General features: G+C 37.7%; 1 protein-coding gene across 2 annotated transcripts; it reads right to left on the reverse strand.

The window, feature by feature from the left end:
* Positions 1 to 845: 845 nt before the first annotated feature.
* On the reverse strand, positions 846 to 9711 carry Hb (hunchback). Of its 2 annotated transcripts, none has more exons than XM_072001276.1 (4): positions 9203 to 9711; positions 6384 to 6557; positions 5639 to 5820; positions 846 to 5559 (listed from the first exon to the last, which is right to left on the reverse strand). In XM_072001276.1, exons 1-4 carry the CDS (start codon positions 9236 to 9238, stop codon positions 2637 to 2639), a joined length of 3315 nt encoding a protein of 1104 aa, XP_071857377.1. In that variant the 5' UTR covers positions 9239 to 9711; the 3' UTR covers positions 846 to 2636. The 2 variants fall into 2 exon arrangements, with proteins under 2 accessions (XP_071857377.1, XP_071857376.1); XM_072001275.1 differs by having other exon boundaries at positions 5639 to 6006.
* Positions 9712 to 13884: the final 4173 nt, after the last annotated feature.

A 13884-nucleotide genomic window follows, 5' to 3' on the forward strand; every position in this document is an offset into this window, starting at 1 on the left:
TCGTAAAGAATTATAATTCGATTATCATTTGTTTCGATACGATATCGATCGAAAGGATTGGTAAGTTACATCTGCGCGTGAAGAGTTCTAAAAATGAAAGATTTCTCTAAGCTTGCACTGCTCACGTGCACTGTAACTGTCCAACATTAAGTACATTAACAAATGTAATTCTTACATAGATTGTCTATGTATTATGTTATCAATTAATATAGGAGGGAATGTCAGAATATTATATTATTTAAAATATAATATCACAAATACAAAAAAGCAAGATATATGTAATAATACTTAAATGAGAATACTTAAAAACAAAATAATTATATGGTTACATTTCGCCATAACTTTCGCTTTAAAAAATAAACAAAAAACAGCATAATGCTTAGTCAGAAAAGAACCAAGTGAACTTATATATTTACCCATTTGCATCCGTAAATAGAATATTCGACATATGACAATCGTCTTCTATCATCGAGCGCGGACTATTCCGCAAATCGCGACTTTCTTATATTATCAGCCGCGGAATATTCAACATATGACACAGTTCGCGTTTTGCTCTCAATCTGTGAGCGTTTGAGCTGTTAAAAAATACCATGTCAAATAAACTCTAAGAACTATTCAGAAGTCATTTACTATAGAAGTTAACAAAAATAATAAAATTACCGATATATGGCCGCGCGTGGTGATACGGGTCAATCATCAGTTGAACGACGCTAATGTCTGGACACAGTAACACAGTCATGATGCAAATGGGTCAAGCCTATAAACTAACCTATAAATATAAAAGAAAATGTAAAAATTTAATATAGAATATTTACAAATATGAACATAAATTATTTTTTCCAAGTTTCTTTCTAATTTTGTTTTCAAATACTTTTTCATGTACTGTTTTTATATTTACTTTTTTTCCCTAGAAATAACTATTTTCTACTATTTACAATGACCACCGTGATAAAACATTCGGTCTTGTTCCAACATGAACATAAGGAAACCAAAAATAGATCTCCTTTCATGTTATGTTGTTTGTGTACATTATCATATATTGGAATTTGATACACGTTAAGAAATTTAGTACACAATTTAGTACACAAATAAGACGTTTATACATATTTGTTGTACAAATTGGATAACATATTGGTACAAATCTTGGTGGTTTACTTACGATGTTCTCGTTCGTCCCTTGACAAAGTGTTTTTTAACCGATTAACTCTGATAAGTCTTTTCTCTAATTTCGCCATGGTAAAAGATGGTAAAAGATGGTAAAAGATATCGAAAACTTGAAACGATAAATACTACGAGATCTGTGATTAAGTATGTTAGAGTATTCGATTAAGGAACCTAACGTCATCAAGTATAAGAAAGGAAAAGAAAAAAAATAAATCCTGGTTAAAATCGTAAAGGAAAGAACGTAAACTTCGTAAAAGAATAAAGTTGCAATCGATCTTAACGTAACCACTATACGCCCCGTATCTTCGTTGATACAAAAAGAGCAAAAACGTAAAATATAATTGGAAGTAAAAAAAGAAGTAAAAAAAATAAAAATCAAACGAAAGAAGAACTTTGTCAAGACGAAGAACGCTCAACGAAAACATTGAAACATCGCTTATTTTCATGAAAAATTCGATTCCATTTGTATCTTCCAACTATTTTGAATGATAAACGAAGCAAATAAATTTTAGAATATCAAACGTCAACCACCAAAAATGTTTTTGCTGTTGCACAATTGTACACACGGTGGTCCTGTTATAATTAGTTGGATTGCACAATTTAACCTGAAACTAGCGATAGTCTGGCCATTCACAGTCGACGTCTGTGAGTAGCATGTTAAGAATGTGATCGTAAACAATGCGCTAATGCTTTCAGGAAAATCTAAATTAACATTTTAATAACTTCATTATTGAGCAAGTACATCTTATCAATGTATTATTACATAACTAGTATCGATTGCTTTAGTCTTCTTAATCTTTCAATAATATATGTACAGTGACAGTCTCTTCCTGGAATAAGATCCCTTAATGTGATGGAACTTATTAAATTTCCCTCTTATCGTTTCTATGTAGAAAATTGCGTGAACAAAATACGTGAAATATTCTAAACATTCCCAGTTATTATACTTAGCTCTTGATCTTAAATTATTAGAAGGTTATATCCTGTTCCAGTAAAGCTGTCTTGAGCATCGGTCGTTTTCAAAAATAGGGAATTTTTATTAGAAAATTTGTATGAAAATACAAATATATATATATATATATACATTTACATATATATATATATATATGACCATATGCTTCTATTAGATATCCTATCTATAGTTCTTTTTAATATCTATAACAATCAGCTTAAGTTAAGTTCAGTTGCTTAAGCGAATAACACGGAAGACGGAATTTCTGACTAATCACAGCACACTATTCTTCCACGTTTATTCTTTTAAGTTAGCGTGCTCGCCATTGCGTGTAGCTTGAAGCATTAGAAAAAGAACTAGACTCGGGTGTTCCCTCGGATTCAGTCGCATCCGGTACCTTGGACTCTACACCCGAACAATATGATCACCAGACAAGTTCGAAGAAAAATCGTTCGATCCTCTTCCCGAGAGTTATACAAAACTCGATCAGAGTTTATCGCAGATTTACTGGCCAGGAGATCTACCAATGTTTCGATCTAGCGACGTGCAAGAAGAAGAATACTCTGTTGCCACACTGAACGCCGCATACGTTGCAAGTGTAAGGATCGTTTTCACTGTGATACCCCATATGGATAGTATACATCACTAGGTTACCAAACACAATGTTACAATGTTGACAAATGATTTTCTGGTCCAAAGTAAACTTGCTCCAGTCGTAACCTGTTTGCCCAAAGAAACAAATGTCATTGGGAATTGAAAGCTCGGACGATCGTGCCTGTTGCTCATATGATTCTTCTTCATCGGATTCCTCGACCACTTGATGATCCAATTTCACAGCTTTCCCCTTGCGCCTGCTAGTACCTTTAGCTCTTGATTTTTGAACATTATTAGAAGTACTGGGTTTACTAAGGTCTAAAGGTGCCTCCTCTGTTTCATCTATAATGTTCATCAAATCAGGCTGAATGGAAATCATATTGCGAAATGTCTCGTCATCATCTGAAACATCGTCCTCATCGGCGACAAAATTTTCAGGTGAATCGTCCATCACCCTTTCTCCGTTTAACATCCTCAAGTAGTCCATAATCACTTTAGATTGTATTCGGTCGAACTCTTTTATGATATTGTTGCCCTTGGCAGCGAGGAAGGGCATTAAAGGGAAGCGAGCGAATATCTGATTGTATGAAAAATTCATGAATGGTTGATTCTGTATGACTCCATTGAGTCCCTTTGCGGAGGTGGCACCGCTCGCAATATTTGCGTTCAACATGTTGACACCATTCAAGATAGCAGCGTTTAACATGATAACATTGTTCAACATATTAGTATCGTTCAATATATTCGCACAGTTCAATATATTCGGAAAGTTGAGGATATTCGCATTACTTAAAGTATTTGCTCCGTTCAAATTAAACGCGCCGTTCAAGATATTTGCAGCGTTGAAGTTATTCATGCCATACGAAGTGCTTGGACCATACGAAGTGCTTGGACCATTCGAAGTGCTTGGACCGTAAGAAGTGCTTGGGCCGTAAGAAGTGCTTGGGCCGTACGAAGTGCTTGGGCCGTACGAAGTGCTTGGGCCGTGCGAAGTGCTTGGGCCGTACGAAGTGCTTGGGCCGTACGAAGTGCTTGAATCATACGAAGTGCATGCGTCATACGAAGTGCTTGCGACATGCGAAGTGCTTGCGTCATACGAAGTGCTTGCGACATGCGAAGTGCTTGCCCCATGCGAAGTACTTGCGCCATACGAAGTGCTTGCGCCATGCGAAGTACTTGCGCCATACGAAGTGCTTGCTCCGTGCGAAGTACTTGCGCCATACGAAGTGCTTGCGCCATGCGAAGTACTTGCTTCATGCGAAGTGCTTGCGCCATGTGAAGTGCTTGCGCCATGCGAAGTGCTTGCGCCACGCGAAGTACTTGCGCCACGCGAAGTACTTGCGCCACGCGAAGTACTTGCGCCATGGGAAGTGCTTGCGCCATGCGAAGTGCTTGCGCCATGCGAAGTGATTGCGCCATGCGAAGTGCTTGCGTCATACGAAGTGCTTGCACCATACGAAGTGTTTGCGCCATGCGAAGTGTTTACGGCATTCAAAATATTCGCTGCAGTGATGTTATTTGCAATGGTCAAGGTATTTCCGCCATTCAAAGTATTTACAAGATTTAAAATATTCGCTGCATTGAAATTATTTGCAGTGTTCAAAGGGTTTCCGTTGTTCAAAGTATTTGCAATGTTGAAAGCAGTTGCTGCATTGATACTGTTCGCGATGTTCAGTGGGTTTCCGCCAGTGAAAGCATTTACTCCATTGAAGATATTTGCGGTGTCCAAGGGTCCTGCACTGTTCATAGCGCTTGCCATGTTAAAAGCATTACCTCCATTGAAGTTATTTGCGATGTTCAAGGGACTTGCATTGTTTGAATTATTTGCAACGTTAAAATTATCCGGTCCATTGAAGTTATTTACGATGTTCAATGGGCTTGCGCTATTCGAAATACTTGCAGCGTTAATAATATTCGCTGCATTCAAGTTATTTGCGATGTTCAAGGGGCTTGCGTTGTTTGAAGTATTTGCAACATTAATAATATTCGCAGCATTCAAGTTACTTGCGATGTTTAAGTTGTTTGTACTGTTCAAAGTATTTGCAGCGTTCGCTGTATTTATAATGTTCAAGTCATTTATTGTATATATCGATAACTGATGGTTGATCGGAGGCACTTCCGGCGGAAATTCTAATTGAGGTGAAGATGCTGGAACTTGAGCGTTACTGTCAACAGCGGTGCTCGGGTCTTCGTCATCAGGAGACTTGGTCGCCTTCGGTTTCGGACCACGACGTGTTCCATATACATCTATAATAGGAAGTGGATTCGGCGAACCATCCGCGTTCAACACCATCGCTGGATCGTGGTCATACTTTCTCAAATGAAGTTTCAACGAGTGACAGTACTTGGTGGCATATGAACAGTTGGCGCATCTATATTGATAGATATTCGAGTGAGATTTAAGATGGCTATTAAGCATCGATTTGTTCACACATGAATATGGACACTTGCTGCATTTGAACGGTTTTGAGCCAAGATGATTCCGCAGGTGATATTCCAAATGATGTTTATATTCGGTGACGAAAGGACACTTTGGGCAGGATAAGAGCTTCTCAGCCTTAATATGACACCGACTATGCTCCCAGAATTCGAGTTTGGTTATGGCTATAAAACTACACTGTTTGCATTTAAAAGTTTTCACTTTGCCTTGCGAATTCAATCGTGGAACTCGGAGTCCCGGCTCCTCGTCCGCTTGCTGTTTGGAACATTCGCCTTGAGGTGAGACCGATATGTTTTCAACTTCATTAGATGCTGATCCTGGTGCCAGCTGGTTAGCCATAGATCTTAACGCTTCTGAACTGTCTTTTCTTAACGTAGAATGCGCCGTTAAATGAATCGAGAACTGTGCTCTGTAAAAGAAAATCCCCCTTTTGTTTTGTCTTTGTTCGGTTTCATATTAATCTCTAAGATAAAAGATAGATTAGTTACCTGTCGTACGTTGTGAACTCGCAAATAGGACATTGCATGATATTCTTCTTGGGTGCACGTTTTTGTTTCGTTTTTGCTGATTTCGTCACTTTAGTACCGCCACCTTTTTGTTTCGGCTTACTTTCCCTCTTTGAAGTAGTTCCCGAAGATTCGGGAGTTGGAGGATTGTTACTAAGCAGTACCTGTGGATTATAATTGTATGTATTGCGTTCTACATTATGCGGATCCTGAGAACTGCCACTTTCCGGTGACATGCTAGAGATTGCTGTCGAAAATGACGTTGATGTACTAGGTGAACCAGAATTGCTCGTGGAATGATCAGGTGATACACCTGAATCGTTGTTTTTGTCTTCGTGTGGTTCTTCTTTCTATAAAGAAAGTGTCGTACACTCTATTAGTTAAGGTTTCCGATCCTGATACGCTGTCTCTCAAAGAAAAACAAAAAAATGTGAGGTAGGAGGATAAACAGGTGGTGGATAAAAGTTGGCGAGTGGTCGGTCAAACGATAGCAAAATTAAGCCAAGTTCTGAAAGTAAAGCTACGAAGAGTTAACCGAGTCCATCGAGTTAAGTGAAACGACATTTTGTCGATCGCCGAAGAGAAACGAAAAGGGGGTTGCGGTTGGGGGATAAAAAAACGAGAGGGTGGAGAAAGGGAAGACGCGAGTGTAGAGAAAACGAGAGGGATGAATGTGTTAAAGAGAAAAAAAGGATTTGATCCGAGAGGGGTTGAAACGATTACTCACCACTCTTCTATCGGCGCTACCCCAGGCGGGCGTGGTTGACGGTTGAACTTGAGGTGGGGGACCTCTCTCTTGAGGCATGGCTCGTTTTCGTTTTTGATCTGTTTCAAAACTGCTACCCGGTCCTTCGTCTTCACTCCCTCCACTATCGTCCTTGTTCGCCTCCCTATCGTCTCTCTATTTATCAGAATAAATAACAAATGTTTAATCGTATTTAATTTGAAACATGCTGCTTCGAAGTTGATGCGATAATTAGCGAATATATGATAATCGTGAAAATTAAGAATTCGTATCACGGACAACAACAGATATGAAAATACGACGATCGAAGTAAAAGATTTAAGCAAGATGGAATAATGAAACAAGTAAAACAGTTCAGCTTGAATCGATCTTCGATACAATACATTTGAAAAGGGTTAATATTTACAATGATTGTATGAATTTCTATGAAGAAGGGAACAGACGGTCGCGGTAGCTAGTCTGCGCCTATTCTAAACCAAATTCCAAGTAAAATCATTTCACAATGTTTGCCTGTTGTTCCCGTCGTCCTTTTGCCTTATACGCACTAAGAGAACAAATTACTTTTGATGTATGGAATCAGTCAGGCTATTTTACTCGAAGCAAGATAACGAGTGGTGAAATCGTTCCAATACAAAAGACGTATCTTTATCGTTCAAAGATTCCGAGAAACGAAACATCGATCTATAAAATTATTCGAAATCTATATCGGTACATCTTAACGAACCAATTTATTCGATCTATCTATCTAATTAATTTCAAATATTTAGCAAACTTATTTCTCCACCGTCGTCCACTGCGTTGCTATATTTACGGCAAAATGCGTATTTTGAAAATGTAAATATCCCAGTGAAATTTAAAAACAAAAATCAACTAGTAAAAGCGAAAAAATATATTGTACCTTGTGCGATGTGTCAGACGAAAGATAAACGGCACTAGGGATAAGGTCTAACTCATTTATTCAAGTAGAGCATACTTCAAAGGTTCAAAGACTGACAGGGTTGGAAAATCCTACTCTTGACTTCTACTGGAAATGTCATTGTCCGCCTGCCTCCGTGTGACTACGGTCATAAATTAAAAAATAGCCTTTCCCTTTTGCTTGACTGTTCCACGTCCAAGTGTATCCAGAAATCGGTTAATAACAAAACAACCCTTGTATTAATAAGATCGTCTCGGTTTAACTTGAATTAGCAATGCATGAAGCGCCAAGTTTACGAATTTTTACAATTTTTAAGTTGCAGTTACAAAAAATGTATAACGTAATTTTAAACGCGATATGAATTTATGCGACGTGCTATTCCCAAAGATTCGAATCTTTTCGAACTGTAAGTTCGGAGAATTTCGCGTCGATCATCCATTGCGGAATTCTTTCGACGACGCACAAACATTCGCGTTCCAGTAAGTAAGAACGCTTACAAGTCGATTAAAGCGAACTCCATCGTGCTCGTTTGAACAAGAACTAAAAGACTTTGGTAAAGGTCGAAGAAAGAGAACCTTTCGAAATTCTTAGTACAATCACAACAGTAGGTAAATAGAAAACTTACAACAAAGGGACGAAACGGATACAGACTCGCGAATATAGATGACTTACAGATCCGAGAGAAAACGAACTCGTTCGAGATGGACAATTAGAATTACAATAAGTATCGAATTAATGCGTGCTAAAAAAAAACTTAATAGAGTCTAACAAAACGAATCGTAGTCATTTTTGCGGGATTACAACTAAAATCTTTGTGAAATCGATAATAATTATTAGAGGAATAAAAACTGTTAACACGATGATATTCGAGAACGATCTTTAAGAAATTATAATATCTATATTAAGTCACGAATTTGTAGTTTTCAGATGTGTGCAATATTGAGAAGTTTATAAAATTTGTGAAGCGCGTCTTGTTTGAAGGTCGCCAGGCTGAAATAAAACTATCTATCTATTAAATCACGATGTAATGTTTATTTGTATAAAGTTGAAGCCTGTATCCATGCTAGACTAGGAGACAATAATACGGATGTATCAGGACAATGAATGTAAATTTGAAAGACTATTTAATGAGGCGACACTAGGGCAAACGTGAATTTCCATCGGACACCGTACAGTATACACCGACGTTATGGCGATTCGGAAAACAATCGGCGAGTATCGTTGCTGACTTCACAGCTGCCCTGTCTTTTTTAATTAAAATTAAAAAGAAAAAATGAAGAGAACAAAGGAGAAAGAAGTAATAAACAAGAAGACGAAAAGATTTGCGACCATATTCACGAGAAAACATATAACGTTTGTTTTTCCGATATCCTTGTTGCTCCCGACATGTTGAATTTTCTCTGTGTTTGTTTCGATCCCGTACACGATGTCATTGCTATATTATATCGATACTTTTCGAAACGTGCAAACTAAACAACGGCTAATTTCGATGCGCGCGTATACCTCGATAGAAAAGTCAATGATTTTCGGATTCGGCTTAGAAAGAAACTCGAAACCGGCGTATCGTTGCTGGCGAATCTGTAAATTGGACACGACACGCGTATACACCAGCGATTGAACATTTTAATTTACCCGTATAAAACAAACGAGCAGCGTAAAAAAGTGCATGATCGAATGCAAAACGATCGAACAAATGCGCGAAAGAGAGGGAACGATCGGCGATCGTCCCTCCAAAAACGATTCTGCTGTTCGAATTTCGATTTTTCTTACTTTTCCGTCGGATCAATTATGGATCACGTGGTTTAAAATCTTGTTTGTACCACACTTACCTTCATTCGCAGATTATCACATAGTGTCAGATTAGAAAAATAAAAAGATTGCTAACCTCGGAATTTGAATTCTTCGCTTTCTTCATTGTCATGAACTCTGAATTGTAATCATACACTGTTAGCACTGATTTAATATGCGAACTTAATTACATAAGTTTAACATACTAATTACACAAACTTAATCACACAAACTTGTACGATATAAACATTTTAATCTAAGAAAAAAGCTAAGAAAATTAAAAACATTAACTCTGCCGGTAATCAAATACATAAGTAAGCCGACAGATACGTCAAGTACTAAATAAGTACGCAAATAGATAACTAAACCTCGTCGAGAGCGATCTGTCTTATGACTCGCAAGAAACTGCCGAGCGACTGGCGAACATGACCTAAGTCCCAAAATGAAGTACTAGCTATATTTGTGGATCGTGTATAGAGGGCAGCTACCCTCTCCCTTTCGAGACCGACTGCCCAATCGGAGGCCTCGTATCGCCTGGATTCGTTTTTTCAGTTCCCACCCTTAACCCTGTCATGCTTCCTGCATATTGAAAACTATCAGCACTTATTACCACCACTCCGTACCTATGTAACATTTCTTCGCTCCTCCTAGACACAGCTTCTTGCTTGTTCTCAATGTTTTTTAAGGATCCTTCTTCTTCTTTTTCTACTAGCCTGAACATTTCCTCTCATCGTGGATATCGATAATTCTTTACTCTGTAACTGTTTCGTAAAACTTGTCTAAAGATTTTTTAAATATATAATTTTGTTTTATAACATCTTCTTAACCTTTTTACTGTACTTTTATCAGTTTACTGAGTTTAATCGAATTATGCTACTTTTTTAATTGTACTTTTAGCTAGAGAAAAAAAAACACACAGAAGATCTAAAAGTAAAGAGCGTCTTTTAATTAACATCGGCGATTTCCAAGTGGAGAAAAGGGACGAAAAATGCGTGGATACGCGTGCGCGCCCTATTCTTTTTCCGTCGGAGGCAGTCTGCTTTCTCTCCTGTTAGACAGATCGCACCCTTTCCCGCGTTTCGGGAAAGCAGCAAGCTAAACCATTGGCCAAACTCGTTGCTGCCGGTTCAGAAAACACTGATAACGGCGAATAAAATTTCCAAAGTTTTTCTCCGCTATTTTATCAAACCCGAGAAGGAGATGCGGACAGATGCGAAAAAAGCTAGTAGCATGAAAATCTTAGTAAATTTTAATAAAACTGTAGAATTCAGTGTTTCCCATATCTTGTAGAAAATGACATCAGAAACGTAACCTTGAGTAATTGTCAAGGGATTTGACCAACAGGTACAGCAGCTTCGATACCGTAAATCGTCTTTTAACCCTTTCGAAGCTAGGAGGGAGAAGAAGGGGAAAAAATTTCCTTCAATCCTTTCCCGTAATCTGCTTTTTCAACAACCGGAACTATTTTCACCGTACGTTTATGACTGTACTTTTACTGTTAAAATCTCTGTCAAAAGAAAAAAGAGGGTCGCATGCATTTCTAACAGTTCCTACGTTTCTTGTCTGCCGTACAGTTGTTGTACGGTAACCCTTCATCGACCTTGTTTTTCCAATCTAGAAAAAGAGCAATTTTTTATCGTAAACTCTTGCCCATCGATGCTCAAAAATTGTTATGTTTAGCCAATAACCTTTTAACCCTTTACTCCTAATAGCGTGACAATATATTGACAAGACAAATTCAAGAAATTTTGCGAACGAGGTTCCGAGTCCTGCAACTTTCATTTTCTTGTAATTTAACTTTGCACTTTTACAAAAGCTTTCAAATTCATTGCCCTTTACAGAGGTCTAGAAATAAGGTGAGGAAGTGTTTCCGCCTCTCGTGAAAGAATGAAATATTTTTACATCTTTCTAACTCTTTGTGTATTCATACTTTAGCCTTGCTTCTCTTTGCTAGCCTGCTTTTCTGTATAGTATTTTCTGCCATAAATATACATGAAAGAGTTTGACGACAGTTATATGCAAAAGCTAATAACCGCCATGGTAATAAATAACACTATTACTTTTCTATATTCTGGGTTACTAACAAGGGATCGGTGTCAAGATTTTTGGACAATTACCTCTCGTACCCAAAATAATACAAAACAAGGATATACCGTACTATGGGGGAGAATTTGGTTTAACAATCGTCCTTTAATCCTTTTATCTAGTCAGCAATTTCATTTGCATTTTGTTATAGAAAATTATCAGGAAAATATATTCATTTTTGTCAAATATATTGTGTATAAGTCTTAAATAAACTATAATCGAAAAGGGTTTAAAGTCTTTTAAATGTGCGATACAATGACAATATTAAATACTTAACGGCACTTAAAAGACGTAAAGGTCATTAACAAAAGAACGTGGCGAACAAGTACTCGACGAAGAAAACTCGTTAACTTTTCGGTAATTGGGTGCTCGAAAGCGCCTTAAGAAAACCCGTTACTTGGGAAAAGAAAAGGATCTGCATATTTTTCTTTTTGATTTACGGACAACCAGGTGTTCGTTTTTCAAGGTTTACAGCCGAATATCTAATTTTTATTGTTTTCTTTACGCCCTTGCGTCGAAAATATACTATTACTTTGTTAACAGGGTTAAACTTTAGGGAATATCCTTTGCTGTTTTTGATTTATTTCTATTCCATTTCGGTTCTCCTTCTGTCGATTTTGCCTGGTAGCCTACCTAGTTTTGTTAACCTGTGCCTTTTTCGTAATTCTCCTGGGATTGTTACTTTCTAAAATTATCTAAGAATATGACGCATTAATATTTTGCAGTAATCGTTTACGAAAAATCTAGGAATACGAGAAATTGAACAACAAATTTCTCACACGAGAAAAAGAAAGAGAAATTTTTTGCCAGAAATTAAAAAGAGTAGGTCAGATTATTGTCTCAGACTAGGAAAAAGAATTTCCTCCTGTTCAATGACCTTCTTATTTTCTTCCTGCTCTCGCTCTCTCACTCTCTCTCTCTCTCTCCCTCCCTCTCTCTCTCTCTCTCTCTCTCTCTCTCTCTCTCTCTCTCTCTCTCTCTCTCTCTCTCTCGCACCTAGCATAGATCTATCTCGTTATACCCGTCTGCAGCATCTTCGGATTTTAAAGCAACTTATGTAAAATTTTCACGCAAGGATTCAGCCCAATTAGGAACTCTATGCATTCGATGATCGATCAGTTATTATATAATTGTAAATAGAATTTATCGTATCATTTTCTTTTTAGAAAAATCTGTGAGATTATTTTTGCACCGGAGCCTTGGATAATATTTTCAACTTACATTTTCGTATAGTCCTTCATTTTTTTTAAATCCTATTTACTCTTGTACTTCTTATTATATGTATTGATTTGTGAAGCGGTCATAAATGTTTGTATATTCCAAACATCATGAACGGAGTCAAACATAGACAATATTATACAATAATAAAGCAATTAAACATGATCACCAATAAAATTGGAACAACAAGACAAGAATGAAAGGACATTATGCCGTATCGCTCTTGCGTTAATTGACTTAACGAATATTTCACACAATACCTGACCGCTCTTATTTACTCGTCCATTATTGTTGACACGAGAGAGATTGTGGAATTAGTACTTGTACGAAAATATATATTTTCTGACCGTGAATATATATTAAAATTCATGCAAAAAAGATGGATCAGCGGAAACACTGGCAAACGCGCATTATCTTACCTGAGCGTGGGTGTGTCGAAGTTCGTTTAAACAGCTGCTCCGTGACCCCTTTCGCACCCCTTTCGAGCTTCTCGAAATTTTGCCAGAAAAATATTTTCCCGTTCCGCCTCGCAGCAGCCGTACGACAAATACGTTGCAATCTCCTCCCTGTTCTGCCAGAAAGGTATTCTCGCATTGTGTGTATCCAAATAAAAATGACGTCGTCGTATCACGCGTTATGTGCATCGTGTTTTCATCCTTTTGTCGTTTCTTTTTCGATGAACAATCGAACGACTAAAAATTTGCGCGGACATGCTGTAATTTTCCAACAGAGGCGATAATCGAGGAACTCGGAGAATGTCAACGCGAACAAGTTTAACGAGCACTCATCGATAAATGAGGTCAAAAATGCATAACGAGTACGTTATCGCGATTTAACTCGGATTTTCATCCTTTTTAAACCACTTTTGACTCATCGTCTCGACTAATGCGATTTACTTTTTAATCACTGACCCCTGGATTCTTCATTGTCGCTGCCAACTGATAGCATCGATTTCGACCCTTTTCCGCAAACAACAAGTTTATCCATTCGTTGTTTACAGCTAGATGATAGAAAATAAGATGTTTTCCTCTCGTCTCGATAGATGCATTTATTTACGATTTGTTTCATCGTGTTTAAACTGTTAACGAGGACAATATCTTCGAACCCACACCGTTTCATCTGTTAGTGAACATAGACAATAATTCAATAGATCCGTTATTTTTGAAGGCTGAAGTCATTTTTTTCAGGCATAACACAGCCCTTGTGCCTTTGCACGCTATAATCTTCCTTTTGGCATTAACCGCAACCACGAGGCAATAATCTTGGAAACCCGAGAGACAACAGTCGGTTGTTATCTCGTTTGAGCAATGCCTATTTACTTCGCTAACTTACGAGGAAAAATAGGACGGAGTCATTGTTTTTTTGAGAAAAATTCAATGAAAAATTGGCTCGATGACGTGTGTTCTAAATAAACTTGCTTCGTCCGATGTTCGACGTCGAATTCCTATCACACACGACGATTCGAAATCAGTGTAA

The sequence above is a fragment of the Bombus fervidus genome, chromosome 4 (genome assembly GCF_041682495.2).
Source record: "Bombus fervidus isolate BK054 chromosome 4, iyBomFerv1, whole genome shotgun sequence".
NCBI classification, from domain to species: Eukaryota; Metazoa; Arthropoda; class Insecta; order Hymenoptera; family Apidae; genus Bombus; species Bombus fervidus.